Source organism: Neovison vison, chromosome 8, assembly GCF_020171115.1.
Source record: "Neovison vison isolate M4711 chromosome 8, ASM_NN_V1, whole genome shotgun sequence".
NCBI classification, from domain to species: domain Eukaryota; kingdom Metazoa; phylum Chordata; class Mammalia; order Carnivora; family Mustelidae; genus Neogale; species Neogale vison.
Window position 1 is genome coordinate 18,425,725 of NC_058098.1, and position 16,137 is coordinate 18,441,861.

A 16,137-nucleotide genomic window follows, 5' to 3' on the forward strand; every position below is an offset into this window, starting at 1 on the left:
AATTCAATAACCATTTTTAAAAAAATAAAAGCCAGTTATTTTGGATGTCATTTTGTGACTGTGTGGGTTAAGAAGGGATACAAATAATAGAGAATTTATCTGCCTTTGTTATAAGCTTCCTCTCTTTCTGTAGGTTGCTGAGATCTATATTCTCATTTTTGTTTTTTTCTGCTTGTTCCTTTCTGCCTTCACTTGTAAAAAAAAAAAAAATTATTGAAAAGTTTTGTTCAAGTGTAGACAGACTGGCTCTTTTATAGTTTTCCTTTAATGAAGGCTAAGAATTCCTATTCTTGTCCTAAAGTTCCATAAAGGTAGGGGCTGCAACTGGCTTTTATAAACAGACATAAATACATTCCAAGGCAGTATAGCAATATTATTGACCACTTAGGGCCATTAGGATGTTCTAATGCATTTGTAGTATGCATAGTTGAAAGGCAGGGGTTTCCCAAAGTACTTAAAGTGTGAAGTGCAGGAATGGCATGTGAAGGCCTACAGTGCTCCTGAACCCCCTTTCTCTCCCTCCACCACCCCGTTACCCTTTCCAAGCCAGCAGCAGGAACTCAGGAAGGGCTCAGTACTTACCAAGCCACTGTGATCCTCGGGTCCAGATAATTGAGTTTGGAGGTTCCCAAAGCAATTTGTTTATTCTCTTCTCGGTCTGTGGCCTGAACTTCAAGCTTCATTAACTGCTCCTCCAGTCTCTGCACAGCCTTCTTCTTTGACTCTACCACCCTGGAAGAATAGAAGTCATTCAACCACCAGGCCTAGCCTCTGGAGAAGAACACTACGACCCCACCCTGCCATTGAGGGGCAGCAAAAGCAGGAAAACCCTAAATACAGAGATTTCCAAAAGATTCCACTCGGAAACCCTAAAGAGGCTGGGGCCTGGGGGCCTGGGGGCCTGATATTGTCCCCATCTTTCTGTTGACCAAGCCCCAGCTCTGCACAATACCATGTACATACTTCTTGGTCTTTGCATCCTTCAGGACCTTCGCGTCAGCCTTAGCACTTTTCAAGTCTCTCCGGGCATCTGCTAATTGTTCCTTCTTGGCATCAATCTAGGCAAGGAAGAACATGAAGGTTTAAGAAAATCAGCCCCAAAAGAAAAAAGGTTCCACCAGAGATGAAACCTACAAGTTGTCTCCACTAGGTAGGCAGGCTGTCAATGGTGTGCCAGGTAAAAACCCTCAGCGGTGATTTCTTGAGGCACAGAGTACATGTACAGTGACTGCTGAATTCAACTGCTATTTGGCCATTTGTGTTCTTCACTGACCCTTCAAGAAGTAAGTGAAGAAATAAGTATAGGCAGTGACCCAGGCCCTCCTTAATCCAGAAGCTCAGGTTAAGGAATGTGCCGGGACTGAGCATGTGCTAATCTTTCACTCCTAGGACACTTTGGCTTTAGACACCTGGGAGGTCAATATCCTGTGCTAGGGCAGGTTGTGGCCTCCATTCTAAGAATACTACAGGAGGTAACTCTTTTTGAAGCGGAAACAGGATCCTTGCACCTGCTGAACCCAGCTCATTCCTCAGATTCTCCCAGTATTCTGGTAAGGAGCTGAGAGCTTCTCAAGAAAAAAGGATGCACTGAAGGGAATACCCAAGGGACTTAAAAATGGCAACTGAAATACCCAGGAAGCAAATAGCTCAGCCAGTCTGTTCAAACCTATACACGGCATGGCTTGGCTTTGGCATTCTGTTTTTAAAAGAAGAGAGAGCCGAGATGGCAAGGAAACTGTAGTTATCACTCAGAAAGAGGTCTGAAAACATTTTTAGCTATGGAGCACTTTCTATAACGGAAGAAAACAAGGACAATTTCAGTCTTTCTTGCGTATAGAACCCTTGAAATACCTCTGGAAAACCCAAGTTCTCAGTTCCTTCTTAAGGACAGCAGTAGACACCACCATAAACCAGAGCCTGAACTACTCAGCTCATGCTGCTGGGGGCAGACCCTCAGACGTGCTATTGCCTTGCTAACCTGCGAGGTCAAGGGAACCTCTGAAGAGTAAATAAATATTTGCCTGATTCAACACACATCGGGCTGTTACTCTCAGCCTAGAATTGTTTGTTAGGTATACACAGACAGCCTACGACTAGAAACAGAGGCCACCATTGTGAGAGAATCATTAAATGCATTTTACTATAAATGGCTTATTTCCAACATCTATGTTGTCCAAAGTCAAGCTTAAGGAACGGATTCTGTACACAAAAGCATCACAGACACCACTAGCCAGATTCTTCTCAGGCTAGAAATGTAACCGACCACAATCTTTTAACCATTTCTGTGGATGCTAAACTGGCAGGCTGCTTCAAATTCTCTCAAAGCATCAAAGACTCCATTGATTCACTTGGCAAACAAGGGCGTGTGTTTGCTTTGTGGGCACACAGGAGAGGGTTCCTGGGCTTGGAGGGCTCGTCTGGCAGGCAGCCTGGGCTGCCCAAACAGTGGTTCCAGAGTAAGATCGACAAAATAACTCCTCATGCTCTAGGAAGGGGTAGCCTGAATTGGGTAAACAGCACCTGAATATTCATGCTTTACATTTCTGGCTTGGAATAATAACACAGGGAGAGTAAATGATACCAGATGATCATTTAAAAGAGTGGCAGTGGGGCGCCTGGGTGGCTCAGTGGGTTAAGCCGCTGCCTTCGGCTCAGGTCATGATCTCAGGGTCCTGGGATCGAGTCCCGCATCGGGCTCTCTGCTCAGCAGGGAGCCTGCTTCCTCCTCTCTCTCTGCCTGCCTCTCTGCCTACTTGTGATCGCTCTCTGTCAAATAAATAAATAAAATCTTTAAAAAATAAATAAATAAATAAAATTTTAAAAAAATAAAATAAAATAAAAAATAAAAGAGTGGCAGCAAATGGGAGCTGCTAGAAAGGGTGGTCTATAGGGTTCCTGGCCTGCCAACCACATGGTCGAAGGCTCTGAGAGGTCTAGGGATGTATATTAATTTACTCTGCACATGTGCATCCCTTCATGAAAACCAGATGGCTCCTTTAGGATCAACTGTAGGTTGTGGATATTTTCTGATCCAGATGTACTACTACTGGGTATTTATCTTAGAAGAAATTTCAGTAGAAGGAAAAATATGGTGGACCTGGGAATGTGTATGTAGCCTCAATGTATAGTAGCCATTTTTTTCCCAAGATTTTATTTATTTATTTGATAGAAGACACAGCGAGAGAGGGAACACAAGCAGGGGGAGTGGGAGATCGAGAAGCAGGCTTCCTGCTGAGCAGGGAGCCCTATGTGGGGCTCGATCCCAAGACCCTGGGATCATGACCTGAGCTGAAGGCAGATGCTTAACAACTGAGCCACCCAGGTGCCCCTATAGTGGCCATTTTTAACTCCATTTGTCCTTGTACAGAATTCTGTGAACGTGGACAGAAAAGAATTGCATCTCTAAATTCACCAACCTCTATCTGAAACTCACCATTTCTTCTTCAATTATCAGTGTGGGCAACAAACCATAGTAACACCAGTAATCCCTAGGACTTTACCACCAATCTGTATGGTTATCTCCCTATCACTGTAACTGCGGCAGAAACCTTGAAGTATCATTTACACATTCATTACTACGCTTGAGATTTACAGTCATTATCAGACCCACCTTAAGATCTTAATAAGGAAGCACATCACAGACATTGGAATTTATTTGGTAAGTTTATTTCAAGATAATTGGTCCTTTGTAACCCTGTGTGTCTGCTCTAGAGTGAAATATTGCAAATTCTCTTGTGAGTGAGGGCACTAGAACAGGTTAGTTATGTAGCCATTGCTAACACAGAAATGCCAACCACCCAATGTTTAGTGCCTTGTAGCTTACAAGCACAGTACCAGGCAGAATCATAGGGAGGAGAGGCACGCAAAGGAGGAACAGCATCTACTTGTTTGCATGTCAGTCTCTCCCTCTAGGGCAGCAAGTCTGGCACAAAGCCAGTATTCAACAGATGTTTGATGATGAGCTACATAAAAATATGATTCATGTGGAATGTGTAAAAATAAAAATAGTTGTGCTAGGATAAGGGTGCAATTAAAGATCACGGTTTCATCATCTTTTCAATTCGAAACAATCTAATTTGGAAATGGTTGTATTTCTGGGCCACAGCAAGGAAGTGTAAAGACTCTGTATATCCCTTACCTTCATTTATAGTAAAGACAATAATTAGCAGTATTTCAAAGGTACATCAAACTTGGGTTTTCAAAACAGGAAGTGGCCATTGCAGGATTTCTGTTTGCAGAATGGAGACTTCCTAAACTGGGTACCTGATACTCAGTATCTTGATCAGGGGTAACTCCTAGTATATTTCCATTTGTTTATCCTTAGCATGGACCTCTTTCAGAACAGACCTAGAACTGGCCTCATATCCCAGCCCAGAAGGCCTCCTGTTTGCAGACTATCTATCCACAACAGATGGGGTTCCCGTAATTTTGCTACCCCTCCATCCAGACCTACAGTACCTTAGACTGCAAGTTCATCATTGACTTCTCAAAAGTTTTGGGTGGTGCCCTCTGATGGTTACAAAGAATTGCAACAGCTCGGTTGGCACGGTTGTACGACAGGATCTTTGCTGGGATGTTCTCATCAGCTGTGAAGAAAGAAACAGGAGGGTAAAAGAGTCAGTATGCATACACGAGAACACACAACATGCTTCCCCAGCTCTTCTTCCTCATGACTTTGCCAGCCCTCATCTCGCTCTCATGATCAAGTTCTCCCAAGACACAAAGTCAAAACCCAAGAGTCAAGAGTCAATTTCCATTTGTCTCAAAGGCTGCCTCCCCCACCTAGCCACCCAATATACCCTGAAGAAAACATGGACAGAAAAGGGACAGAAAAGGTCTGTAGAGGAGAGTAAGACAAAAGGATCACAAACTTTACATTTCAAAATCACAAAGCAGTTACCTATTTTACAAAGAAAACTTAAAAGCACGAGGAATATTTTACTTAATGTCACATGGCATCCTTTCTCCCACTCTCAAACACCAACCCTCAAAATACCTTTGGATTTTCCAACTCATATTCTAAGGCATCTGACATACTTACAGAGGACAGGGGAATTTAGCAGTGACTGGGCTCTAGGAAAGCTAGCTTATGGATCTTGGTTGTGTCTTCTGCACTTAGTTTTTAGGAGAATACTGCCTACTATCTTAAGGGGGAAAATGACAGTAACCTCAGGGGAAGGATGTGCTATTTTGCTTTTTAAATAGATCACAAGTAGGCAGAAAGGCAGACAGAAAGAGAGAGGGGGAAGCAGGCTCCCTGCTAAGCAGAGAGCCCGATACTGGGCTCAATCTCAGGACCCTAAGATCCTGACCTGAGCCAAAGGCAGAGGCTTATTAACCCAGTGAGCCACCTAGGCACCCCATGGATGTGCTATTTTATTTTACTTATTTATTTATTTATTTTTAAGATTTTATTTATTTGACAGTCAGCGATCACAAGCATACAGAGAGGGAGTCGGGGTTGCGGGGCTGGGGAAGCAGGCTCCCTGCTGAACAGAGTGCCCGATGCAGGGCTCGATCCCAGGACCCTGGGATCATGACCTGAGCCGAAGGCAGAGGCTTTAACCCACTGAGCCACCTAGGCGCCCCGGATGTGCTATTTTAAAAAAATAACAATGAGGGGCGCCTGGGTGGCTCAGTGGGTTAAGCCTCTGCCTTCGGCTCAGGTCATGATCTCAGGGTCCTGGGATCGAGCCCCGCATCGGGCTCTCTGCTCAGCAGGAAGCCTGCTTCCTCCTCTCTCTCTCTCTCTTTCTCTGCCTGCCTCTCTGCCTATTTGTGATCTCTCCCTGTGTCAAATAAATAAATAAAATCTTAAAAAAAAAAAAAAAACATGATAACCTTATTCTCTCCAATTTAATCAAACATCACAGCACCCTGTGAGTTTTCAAGTAACATACATATAAAACATCAAATGCAGGCATTTTCAGAGCAGACAGAAACCTCCTGTCAGCATTCCATGAAAATTAATCTTGAAGTTGGGGTAGGAAGGGGAAAACTGCACTGATTTTATGTTTATACAACTAAGCCTTGGCTCGCTATTAGAGCTATAGAAGGAAAAGTTTCTAGTCATAAAGTTAAGGAGAAAAAGCAGAATGGATCTAGGACTTAGCTGAGCAAGGGCAGCAGACCTACCAGGAAGAGTGCAGGCCCATCTGGCCAAGCAGTACTTACGAGCTGTGAGTTCTTTTAGCTGCTGCTGTAGCGTGATGGAGGCATTGTATGTACGGAACACCTTGGCTGTCAAGCCCTCCATGAGATCCTGAAGATGCTTATTTAGAATACCAGTCTGGAGGAGACAAAGCACGAAGAGGATATTGGGATTTACTCAAAAGCCATACCACTCCGCCCCTTCTGGCAAGCTCTAGGTCATTTGTGCCAGTGTAATCTCAATTTTGCCAAGTTTATGGCCCTGCCAGTGGGAAGTCATGAGAGAGAGAGAGAAAAGAATTCCAAAATATAGGTTTGCATGATACCTCTCTATGAAGTACTTTAATCTTAAGCAGGCCAATAAAACAAAGTTATCCTTCCCTATAAAGATTTTCCCTGTTAAGCTATCAGAAATAGGCCTTTAGTCTCCACCAGAGATGGCTGAGCATCCAGCCAAGAGAAGACTGCAAGAGCCAGAAGAGAATAAAAGGCAGGGTTTGTCCACCTGTCTCAGGGCTTTGCTCATGGATTCACTGTGTGCCTACAGGAGGAAGAGTGTATAGGATGCCACAGGACAGACTGAAGGTAGAGTCACTGTCACCCCCAGGCAAACCTCTCCTGTAGGAGCTGGTAATGAGGCTCTGGCTGGGCCCCTCCTTTAACCCACTGCACTCTGTCCACTCACATTGAGTCTATCAAAAAGATCATCCTCAGGCTGTTTGTTCTCCATAAAGAGCTGTAAGTTCTTAAAAACCTAAAAGAAATAAGTAGGACCTGTTATTTAAAAAGCTTTTAGTTTGGAAATAACTGTAGGCTTACAAAAACTTGGAAAATAAAAAAGCCCAAGGCACATCCACATCCTTTACCAGATTCACCAACCATTAATATTTTACACATCATTCACCATTTGCACAGTACACGTTTGCCTCACTTCTCTCTACATGTGTGTATACACCTAACTATTTCTTTCGAACCATTTATGGGTACTTGTAGTATATAAAGCCCTTTACCCCTCAATAGCTCCATGTATTTCCTAAAAATTTCTAAGGCTAGAGATACTCCCTTCCATGTGCACAGTATGTATCAGCGTCATCAATTTACATGCATATACACTATAATCTATTGTTCCTATTCCAATTCGGTCAGTTACCTAATGATATCCTCTACCTCCCCAGGATGGAACCCAATCTAAGGTGAGGTATTATATTTAGTTGTCATGTCTTTAACCTTGTTTAGTATGGACCACTGCCACAGCCAGCAGAGCCTAATGACTGACTAAACATCAGACTGTTAAAGGGCTGGATTATGGAGGCCCAGCACCCTGCTAGTCTCTGGTTCAAGTCCAATACTTGGGGGAAAACATGAAGCTGCAGTGCCCTCTTCGGCCCTAGGCTCAGAGATTTGGGGACTAAAGGGATACTGTTCTGCTCAGTCAAGAAGTGGGGAGGGGTTGAAGTAAAGCTACAAACATGACAGATGTGCAACCTGACCAGGGGGTACTGAAACGTGGCTGCATCATTACAATAAGGGGAGTTAAATCTTAAACTAAAGTTTGCATGAGGGCCAACTCTCTACAGCATGCTCTGTTGAATATTACTATAGAATATGGCCCCCATCTCCAGGAAGGTGTAGCACAGGGGGCTAGTGAGGGAGAGGAACTAAAAAGAGGTACCACAGAGACCCACCAACACCTCTCCCCTTTCAAAACCATTTTCCTAGTGGCCAGTGAAGTGAAGAGCATACAAAAAGCACAAAAGAAATGCTTCCTGAATGAATGAATGAATGAATGGAAAGAAAAAAAGGCCAGGGAGCACAGGCCACAGTAACTTACTCGTTTCTCAACAGGGACTTTGTTGTAATATCTGATTGAATCCTTTCCAAGGAAGTCAAACTCGACCACGTATTCCTGACCATCCAACTCTGGGTGCAGATTGATATGCTCCACACGAAGCGAGCAGCAACCTACAGTGTCCGCTGTTTCTCCTTCCTCCTTCTCATTGCCTGCTCTCAGAGCAAGCTGTCCAGGGTTAGAGGGAAAAATGAGAACAAATGAAAAAACTTGTATCTCTTGGGTCTCTAGGAAACCCAAATCAGAAGTCTCCAAGCTCTCTTTGGAGAAAGAGCAACGCCTGCAAGGCATGGGAATTCTGGATTCTAGACCGTTGCTTCTTCCTCTATAAGATGAAATATGGAGAATCATAGTGATATTATCCTTTCTCAGAAAATCAAGTTTCTCTTTACTCTGTTCTCTCCAATGGGGATGGAGGAAAGGAAGGTTTCTTTGTTTTGTTTTCGTTTTTGTTTTAAATAAAGCAGCACATGAAGGAGTATTCCTATTCTGGGTAATCAAACTCAAGAGTCTCTTTGTGCTCGGCAGTACAAAACTGGGAAAAAACCCAAATCTTCAAAAAAGTACTGACAAACTGATCTCTGCTAGAGAATGGTCCTTCAAGCTGTAGTTGTGATACATTAATGCATTGTTTAACCAATTTTAAGGGTTATAACCATCCTTCATTAAAAAACAATAAACAGAATTTAAAATGTCAGAATTCACCACTCATAGAAAGGCTAAACATTGTTTTGTGCAACTTTTGTTTCAGTTACACAGAAATACAAATATATTTATGTGTGTTGGGTCGTGATGTAAAAAACAGAATTTTTTTGGTGGCTTATAGTCAAATAGAGTTTGAAAATGTCTAACACAAGGCCTGGAGGAGTGAACAACCCCCGCATCTTTGACGAGCTGAACATATGAGGTAACTGGACAGGAGGACGCTCACCTTGTCGATGAAGTACAGAGCTACAGCTCTCTGCCGGACTTTCATCTCTTTGGACTTCCAGTCTTCTCGATACTGGTTCCGGATCTTGTCCACGCACTTCTTTAGTCGCCGAGCAGTCTCATATTTCTGCCAGTCTTTCTCACCCTGCAAAGACCCAACTCCAAATGTGGATTGCTTAGGGATGACAGAGGAAAAATACACTTTGAATATCCAAGTTCAGAGCTCTGAACCAAAAAGAAGGAACCTGAGCTTAAGCAAGTCAGAAAAAGAAGAGTACTGAAGAGAAACTGTAGAGCATCTAACCTGCTGGGAACTCAGGCTGTCCCATTCCACTGTCAAGCCCAGCCGGCTCCTAACTGCTAAGAAAGCTTCTAACTTTCATTCTGTAAAATGTTTATGTTCTTGGGAAAAGCCCCCATGGCATGTCCTAAAAACTGACTTCTGCCAATACAAAGGGTAGAAACATTCCCATTCCCCTATCAGTATCACCAGTCTGCTGCGGAGTCTAAGACCCAACAGCAGTTTTCTGCTGGGACTGAATTTCATTAAATCTAACACGACCATTTAGTCTCATGGACTGTCAAGGAAAGCTGAACCGAAGATGACAACACAGAATTACTAAGGAACACAAAGACTTCCAGGAACAGTGGTAATTATTCACCATTTTCTAACTTTTGCATTTAGTTATTCTTTATTAGATTGAGTGGAAGGTTTTTTTGTTGTTGTTTTTTTTTTTTAAAAAAACATTAGTGTTTTTGGTACAAGATTTAAAACTTGACTCTAATGCCGATCAAGTTTTTTTAGAAGGGTGTGAAAAGACTGAATCTAATCAATAGTGACAGATGATTATTTCTGCTACCATGTTGAATGGAAACATTCATAAGCAAGGACTGATAATGTCAAGTGTGAAAGATAAGAAAAGAAAAATAAACAAAAAAAAACAAAAAAACTTGGGGTGCTTGGGTGGCTTAGTTGTTAAGCTTCTGCCTTTGGCTTGGGTCATGATCCCAGCGTCCTAGGACTGAGCCCTACATGCGACAGGGAGCCTGCTTCTCCCTCTCCCACTTCTCCTGCTTGTGTTCCTTCTCTTGCTGTGTCTCCCTCTGTCAAATAAATAAATACAATATTCAAAAACAAACAAAAAAAAAAAAACCCCAAAACATTAAATCCCAAGAGGGACAGAGAGTATTCTAAGGTCTGTAACAGATTATATGACATGAATAAAGGGATGGAATTTAAGAACCCAAGAATCTCAGGTCTTAATACCCATAACCACAACAAGAAAAAGGGGTAGTGATTTCTAATGACAAATGCCTAGTTCCCACCTGACATGGGACATGGGACATGTGGTTCTTGAAGCGTAAGAACTGTGGTCAAGGTATCTAGTCTTCTGGGCATGCAGAAAAGTGGGCTATGTGACAGCAAGAAATACCTTCTCCTTCTAGCTCTAACAACGCTCAGAAATGCAAGCTTACCCAGGTGTGCTAAGAATTCATCAGCACTCTCCTACAACTGTGTGTGGCCACGTTGTATGTACTTGTTTGGCTACAAAACAAGAGGTTCAGTAACTACTTGTTGTGAGTGGGCGATTTAGCAGTTGGTGATACAACATCTAAGAAGAAATATCTAACTTCTATTTCCTGACAATGGAAAGCTGAAAATTTCTCACTGATTTTTCTAAGTACATACTGACATTTAAGAGGGTGAAGGAAAAGGTGTGATACCAGCTGTCCTCATGTGTAAGTCAATAATAAACTTCCATGACAATCATGTCTCTCTCTCACACACACATACATATACAACTAGACAAGAACTAATCTTCAATAGTACAGTCTCCAGCTCAGAAGTGGGCTCTTGGCCATCACTCTAAAGCACACAGGGCTACCAAAACCTGACTCCAAGTCTTCTAAGTCTTGTAGGTTCACATTTGCACAATTCCTTAGTCATGCCACTAGAACAAGTTTTAGGAAAACCCAACAAGTAAGTCATTCAACAGAGGATACCACAAGACCAACTTTTCTTTTATAGGCTGGCTGGGCTCTTGACACAAGGATCCAGGATTCTTTCAAATAAAGACACAGAGAAGAGGGTAGGGGTAGAAGCCATCTTGTCTAGGTCTAGGGGAAGTCTGGCCTCCAGGAAGCATACCTATCCCTGCTGCCTTCAGTTTCTCGAAACAGAATCCAGACAGTTAAATGCACCTGAACAAGTTTTCTTAGACTACTAGAAGATAGAAATACCCATTCCGGTCTTCCCGACAAGGCTGTCATCAAAACCATCTCAGTAAAACAAGGAGACTACTATAGAGGGACTGCCTTTAAGCCCCTCCCATCCTCCCCTAGCCAGTCAAACTTCTGTTTGGATAAGAATCTAATTTGATTTAGTTATATAGGATATTCTTTGGGTGATTTTTTTTTTCTTTCAACTGGTGGGCTTACCGTATTTTCTGTTTCCAATGTAACTGCTTACTCATTAAGCACAGTGGGTAAATGTGGTGAGGATCTGGATTCAGGATACAAAGTGGGAGATGAGCTAAATCCCATTCTCTAACCCTCTCTCAGAGATCTGTCTTGGGGAATGATGACATTTGCCAATATTCTTAAGTGGCTCTTATCTTCTTTTATTAAGATTTTTTTTTTTTTTTAAGTAATCTCTACACCTAATGCTGGGCTCGAACTTAAAACCCTGAGATCAAGTCACAAGCTCCACTGACTGAGTCAGTCAGACGCCCCTTAAGTGGTTCTTTTCACATAGTTAGTTGGTGATCCCTATGAGTTTGCCATTCTGTAGAACACCAAAGAAGAGTGACTGGCATTCTGAACTCCAAACATTTATCACTTGAGTCTTTAAACAAAAGACTCAACAAACTGGCCGTATATATTAATACCATGTTCAAAGAGAAAATCCAACCAGCTTTTCATACATGCCCGTTTAAAAAAAGTTTGTCTTTTTATTGCTGATACACAGAGGTATTTAAATTCTTTTCCAGATATAAGCGGTGCATTTTATTCCACTATTCCATTCTGAATAAATCTTTTAAAAAAAGATTATGTCATACAGATTTAACTGTATAGTTGACCAGTTTTGACAATTTTTTTTAAAAAAAGATTTTATTTATTTATTTGTCAGAGAGAAAGGAGAGTGAGTGAGCACAAGCAGACAGAGTGGTAGGCAGAGGCAGAGGGGGAAGCAAGCTCCCTGCCAAGCAAGGAGCCCGATATGGGACTCGATCCCAGGACGCTGGTATCATGACCTGAGCTGAAGGCAGCTGCTTAACCAACTGAGCCACCCTGGCGTCCCAGTTTTGACAATTTATAACCCATGTAACCCACACACCATCAAGAGTATTCTATCATTCGAGAAAGTTCCCTCATGCCCCTTCCCAGTTAATCAGCAACTAAACCACCACTGGTCCTTTAATCTGATTTCTACCATCATGGATTGGTTTTGCCTAATGTAGAGTATTCTATAAATGGAATCATACAGTATAGACTCGTGTGTCTGGGCTTCTCAATATAGTTTTTAGATTCATCCATGTTGGGGTTCCTGGGTGGCTCAGTTAGTTGGGCGTCCGACTCTTGATTTAGGCTCAGGTCATGATCTCACGGTTGTGAGACTTAGCCCTATGTCGGGCTCCACACTCAGTGCAGTCTGCTTGAGATTCTTGCTCTCCCTCATCCACTGCCCCTCCCCCAGCACTCTCTCTGAAATAAAATCTTTAAAAAAAAAAAAAGTCATCCATGTTGCTGCATTTATTAATATTCAATGCTTTCAACTGCTGGTATATACTGTGTAATCTGTAACTAAACCTAATGTCTCTGACAAGACCATGTGTTTTTTCTGTTGATGGACCCCCTATAATGTTCCAGTTTGAGACCTGCACAAATACAGTACTGCTATAAGCATTCTTGTACATGTCTTTTTGTGGGCCTAAATTTTCAATTTGATTTGGGGCAAAAATACCTAGAACTGGAATCAGTATCTCATTGTGGTTTAATTCTGCATTCCACTGATAATTAATGATATTGAGAACTCCTTCACGTGCTTAATTTATTGGCCATTCCTCTATTTTGTAAATATCTATTCAAATCTCTCGCTTTTTTATGGGGGATGTTTGTTTTTTATTATTGAGTTACAGAATTCTTTGTGTATTCTGGATACAAATTTTCTGTCAAATACACATGCTGCTAATATTCTATCCCAGTCTGTGTTTAACAGTGTCCTCTGTTAAACCCAAGTTTTTTAATTTTAATGAAGTCCACTCTGTCAAAAAAAAATTTTTTTTTAATTTTATTTATTTATTTGACAGACAGAGATCACAAGCAGGCAGAGAGGCAGGCAGAGAGAGAGAGGAAGGGAAGCAGGCTCCCTGCTGAGCAGAGAGCCTGATGTGGGGCTTGATCCCAGGACCCTGGGAACATGACCTGAGCCGAAGGCAGAGGCTTTAACCCACTGAGCCACCCAGGCGCCCCTGTCAAAAATTTTTTTATCATAAGTGTTTATTTTGTGTCCTAGGAAATCTAGACCAAGGTCTTATAATGTTCTACCCATGATATAATCTACAAGTTTTAGTGTTTTACTTCTTATACTTTAGAATTTTACAAAAGGAGTCAGTTAGGATTTTTTTTAATATGCATATCTCTTATTTTCTCTAATAAAACACCAAAATCAAGAGCTTCCTAAGCATATACAGTTTTATAAGTACATTTTCCTTCAGTCTAGCCCTTCAACACCCCGATGGTTAATAAAAAGTTTTAGGTATATACATCTCGGAAACCTCACAGAATTATAAGCTCTAAAGAGAGAAAAGGCAGAAATGGGCCTTTTGTCCTAAGAATATTTTAATAGGATTGAATGCAGTATAACATCAACAACTGATTCTGAAGTTTGTTGTGCTTCATTTGAGAAAAAAAAGAAAAAGAAAAAGAAAAATTTTGTTTGTAAATTTAAGACTGGTTGAAGAAGCTCACTTTTACTAAGGGTTACTTTACAGGTTATGAGACTAGGTAATGTTTCCAGCCTTGGCGGTGGGTTGGACTTAGCACTGAGTACCTTAAACAAGCAGTCTTTTTGTAACCTCTAGATCTATGGTTTATCTGGAATCAGAGCTTTGCTGAAACTACTGGTTTCAAGAGGCTGACTCTGCTATTTTCCTGCAATTTCAGATTCTGTGGGTACCAGCACAGAGTGGAAAAGGAAGGGAATGGAAATACCTGCAAGATGTCTGAACAAAGCAGAACAAATCAGGATGAGCACAGAAAAATGTGAATGAGCTCAGGATAGTCTTCATCTGGAGCACGCGTTCCTATGGCTCTCAAAGGTCCAGACCCTTTCAATCATCTGTGAGGCTATTTGTACTATAACCCCGGCTCCAACTGCAAGTAGACCAATCCAAGTTGCCAGAAAGGGGGATATTAAAGGGACACACTTCAGCTGAGCTTTTTTTCTTTTTAAAGATTTATTTTATTTATTTGACAGAGATCACAAGTAGGCAGAGAGGCAGGCAGAGAGAGGAGGAGGAAGCAGGCTCCCAGACGAGCAGAGAGCCGGATGCAGGGCTCGATCCCAGGACCCCGAGATCATGACCTGAGCTGAAGGCAGAGGCTTTAACCCACTTAGGCACCCAGGCGCCCCCCGCCCCACCTTTTTTAAACCCTTGACTACCCAATTTTTTTTAAGTTGTCAAAAATCTCTAAGTCCCATCATGCTTGAGTTAAATTTCTTAATGGAGGAGAGACAGGGTACAATGGTATAATAATATTACATAGGGGAAGTGAGTAAGTAAAATATAGACTGAAAAGCAAGCAAAAGAGTCTTAGAACAGGAGAAGTCTCTGGAGGCTGAGCGGAAAGGTACAGAACAAAACCTCATGATGGTCGTCTCCCATGTTTTGCACCTAAAGTTCACCAGGAAGTAAAGCCACCAATTACTACCCTTTACTCTCTATAACAAATACTTATCTTTGTAGACTTTTGGGTCAGATCAGGCAAGTGAAATCATGCTTTAATCCTTAAGTTGTTCCAAACACATAGCAATGTAAATTCCTCCAAGCAAGATGGGGAGAGCTAACGTAAGGGCACCTGTGTCAGCTGAGCTGAGCTAGAAGACTCCTAGGAGAAGGAGCGGAGAAGTGGAGAGCAAAGAGCAAAACGGAATGATACATGGACAAAAACTACCTCCCAGTCGAAAGTTTACAGGTTAAAATACATTCGTTATCTCACTCATAGTCTAAATATCTATACAAATATATCCACATTGAGATATAGAATAATAAAAATAAACTTTTTTTTTTAAGATTTTATTTATGGATTTGACAGAGAGATCACAAGTAGGTAGAGAGGCAGGCAGAGAGAGAGGGAAGCAGGCTCCCTGCTGAGCAGAGAGCCCGACATGGGCCTTGATCCCAGGACCCAGACCTGACCTGAGAATCATGACCTGAGCTGAAGGCAGAGGTTTAACCCACTGAGCCACCCAGGTACCCAAAGATATACTCTTTATTGGAGAAAAGATACATTATGAGGATGAAAATGAATTTTTCAGCAAAACAAAGGGAATTTGCCACCTACAGATCCTCACTAAACAGTGAACAGTGTATTGAACAGTGTATTTCAGTAAGAAAAGCAAACCTAGAGGGAAGGTATTAATATAGAAATTAACCAAATATCTCATTCTGACAACTGCTAAATGGAGAGAGGATTAGGGTTTTAAGGATGACTGTGGATTTAAAATAAAAAGTAACACTTCCAACAAAAGAAGGATGAGACAGGTTGGTTGAGCATCCAATTCTTAATTTCAGCTCAGGTCATTAACGTCAGATTCCTGAGACTAAGTCCTATGTCAGGCTCTTTGCTCAGTGAGGAGACTCCTTGAGATTTTTCTCTCTCCCTCTTCCTCTGCCCTTCTTCCCACCTATATCTCTCCCTCCCTTAAAAAAAAAAGTATGAGGTATAAGTACTAGAAATGATTTATAGGTAATTTACTTGTCTATGTGGCAAATCCAAAAGACAGGGACACTTCTAGAATAAGAGTTCAGCAATGTTGTCAGATACAAAGTATTAAGAAAACCAACAGCATTACCACTCTAATAGCAACGGAAATGTAGCAGAAAAAAAGTCACATTCAATATAAACCTAAAAACAATTAAGGGTTCTAAGAAAAAAAGGTTTTAAGAATATGTAAAAGTGGGGCGCCTGGGTGGCTCAGTGGG

At 41.8% G+C, this 16,137-nt stretch overlaps 1 protein-coding gene across 1 annotated transcript in view; it reads right to left on the minus strand.

The window, feature by feature from the left end:
* TOP1 (DNA topoisomerase I) overlaps window positions 1–16,137 on the minus strand; it is a 100,370-nt gene that overhangs the window by 2,013 nt on the left and 82,220 nt on the right. The window contains exons 14-20 of the mRNA XM_044263033.1: window positions 8,931–9,074; window positions 7,982–8,167; window positions 6,836–6,904; window positions 6,175–6,289; window positions 4,459–4,586; window positions 964–1,058; window positions 583–732 (exon numbers count right to left, since the gene is read on the minus strand). Of these exons, the coding sequence (XP_044118968.1) occupies window positions 583–732; window positions 964–1,058; window positions 4,459–4,586; window positions 6,175–6,289; window positions 6,836–6,904; window positions 7,982–8,167; window positions 8,931–9,074 (887 nt within the window). The remainder of the gene's footprint in view (window positions 1–582; window positions 733–963; window positions 1,059–4,458; window positions 4,587–6,174; window positions 6,290–6,835; window positions 6,905–7,981; window positions 8,168–8,930; window positions 9,075–16,137) is intronic.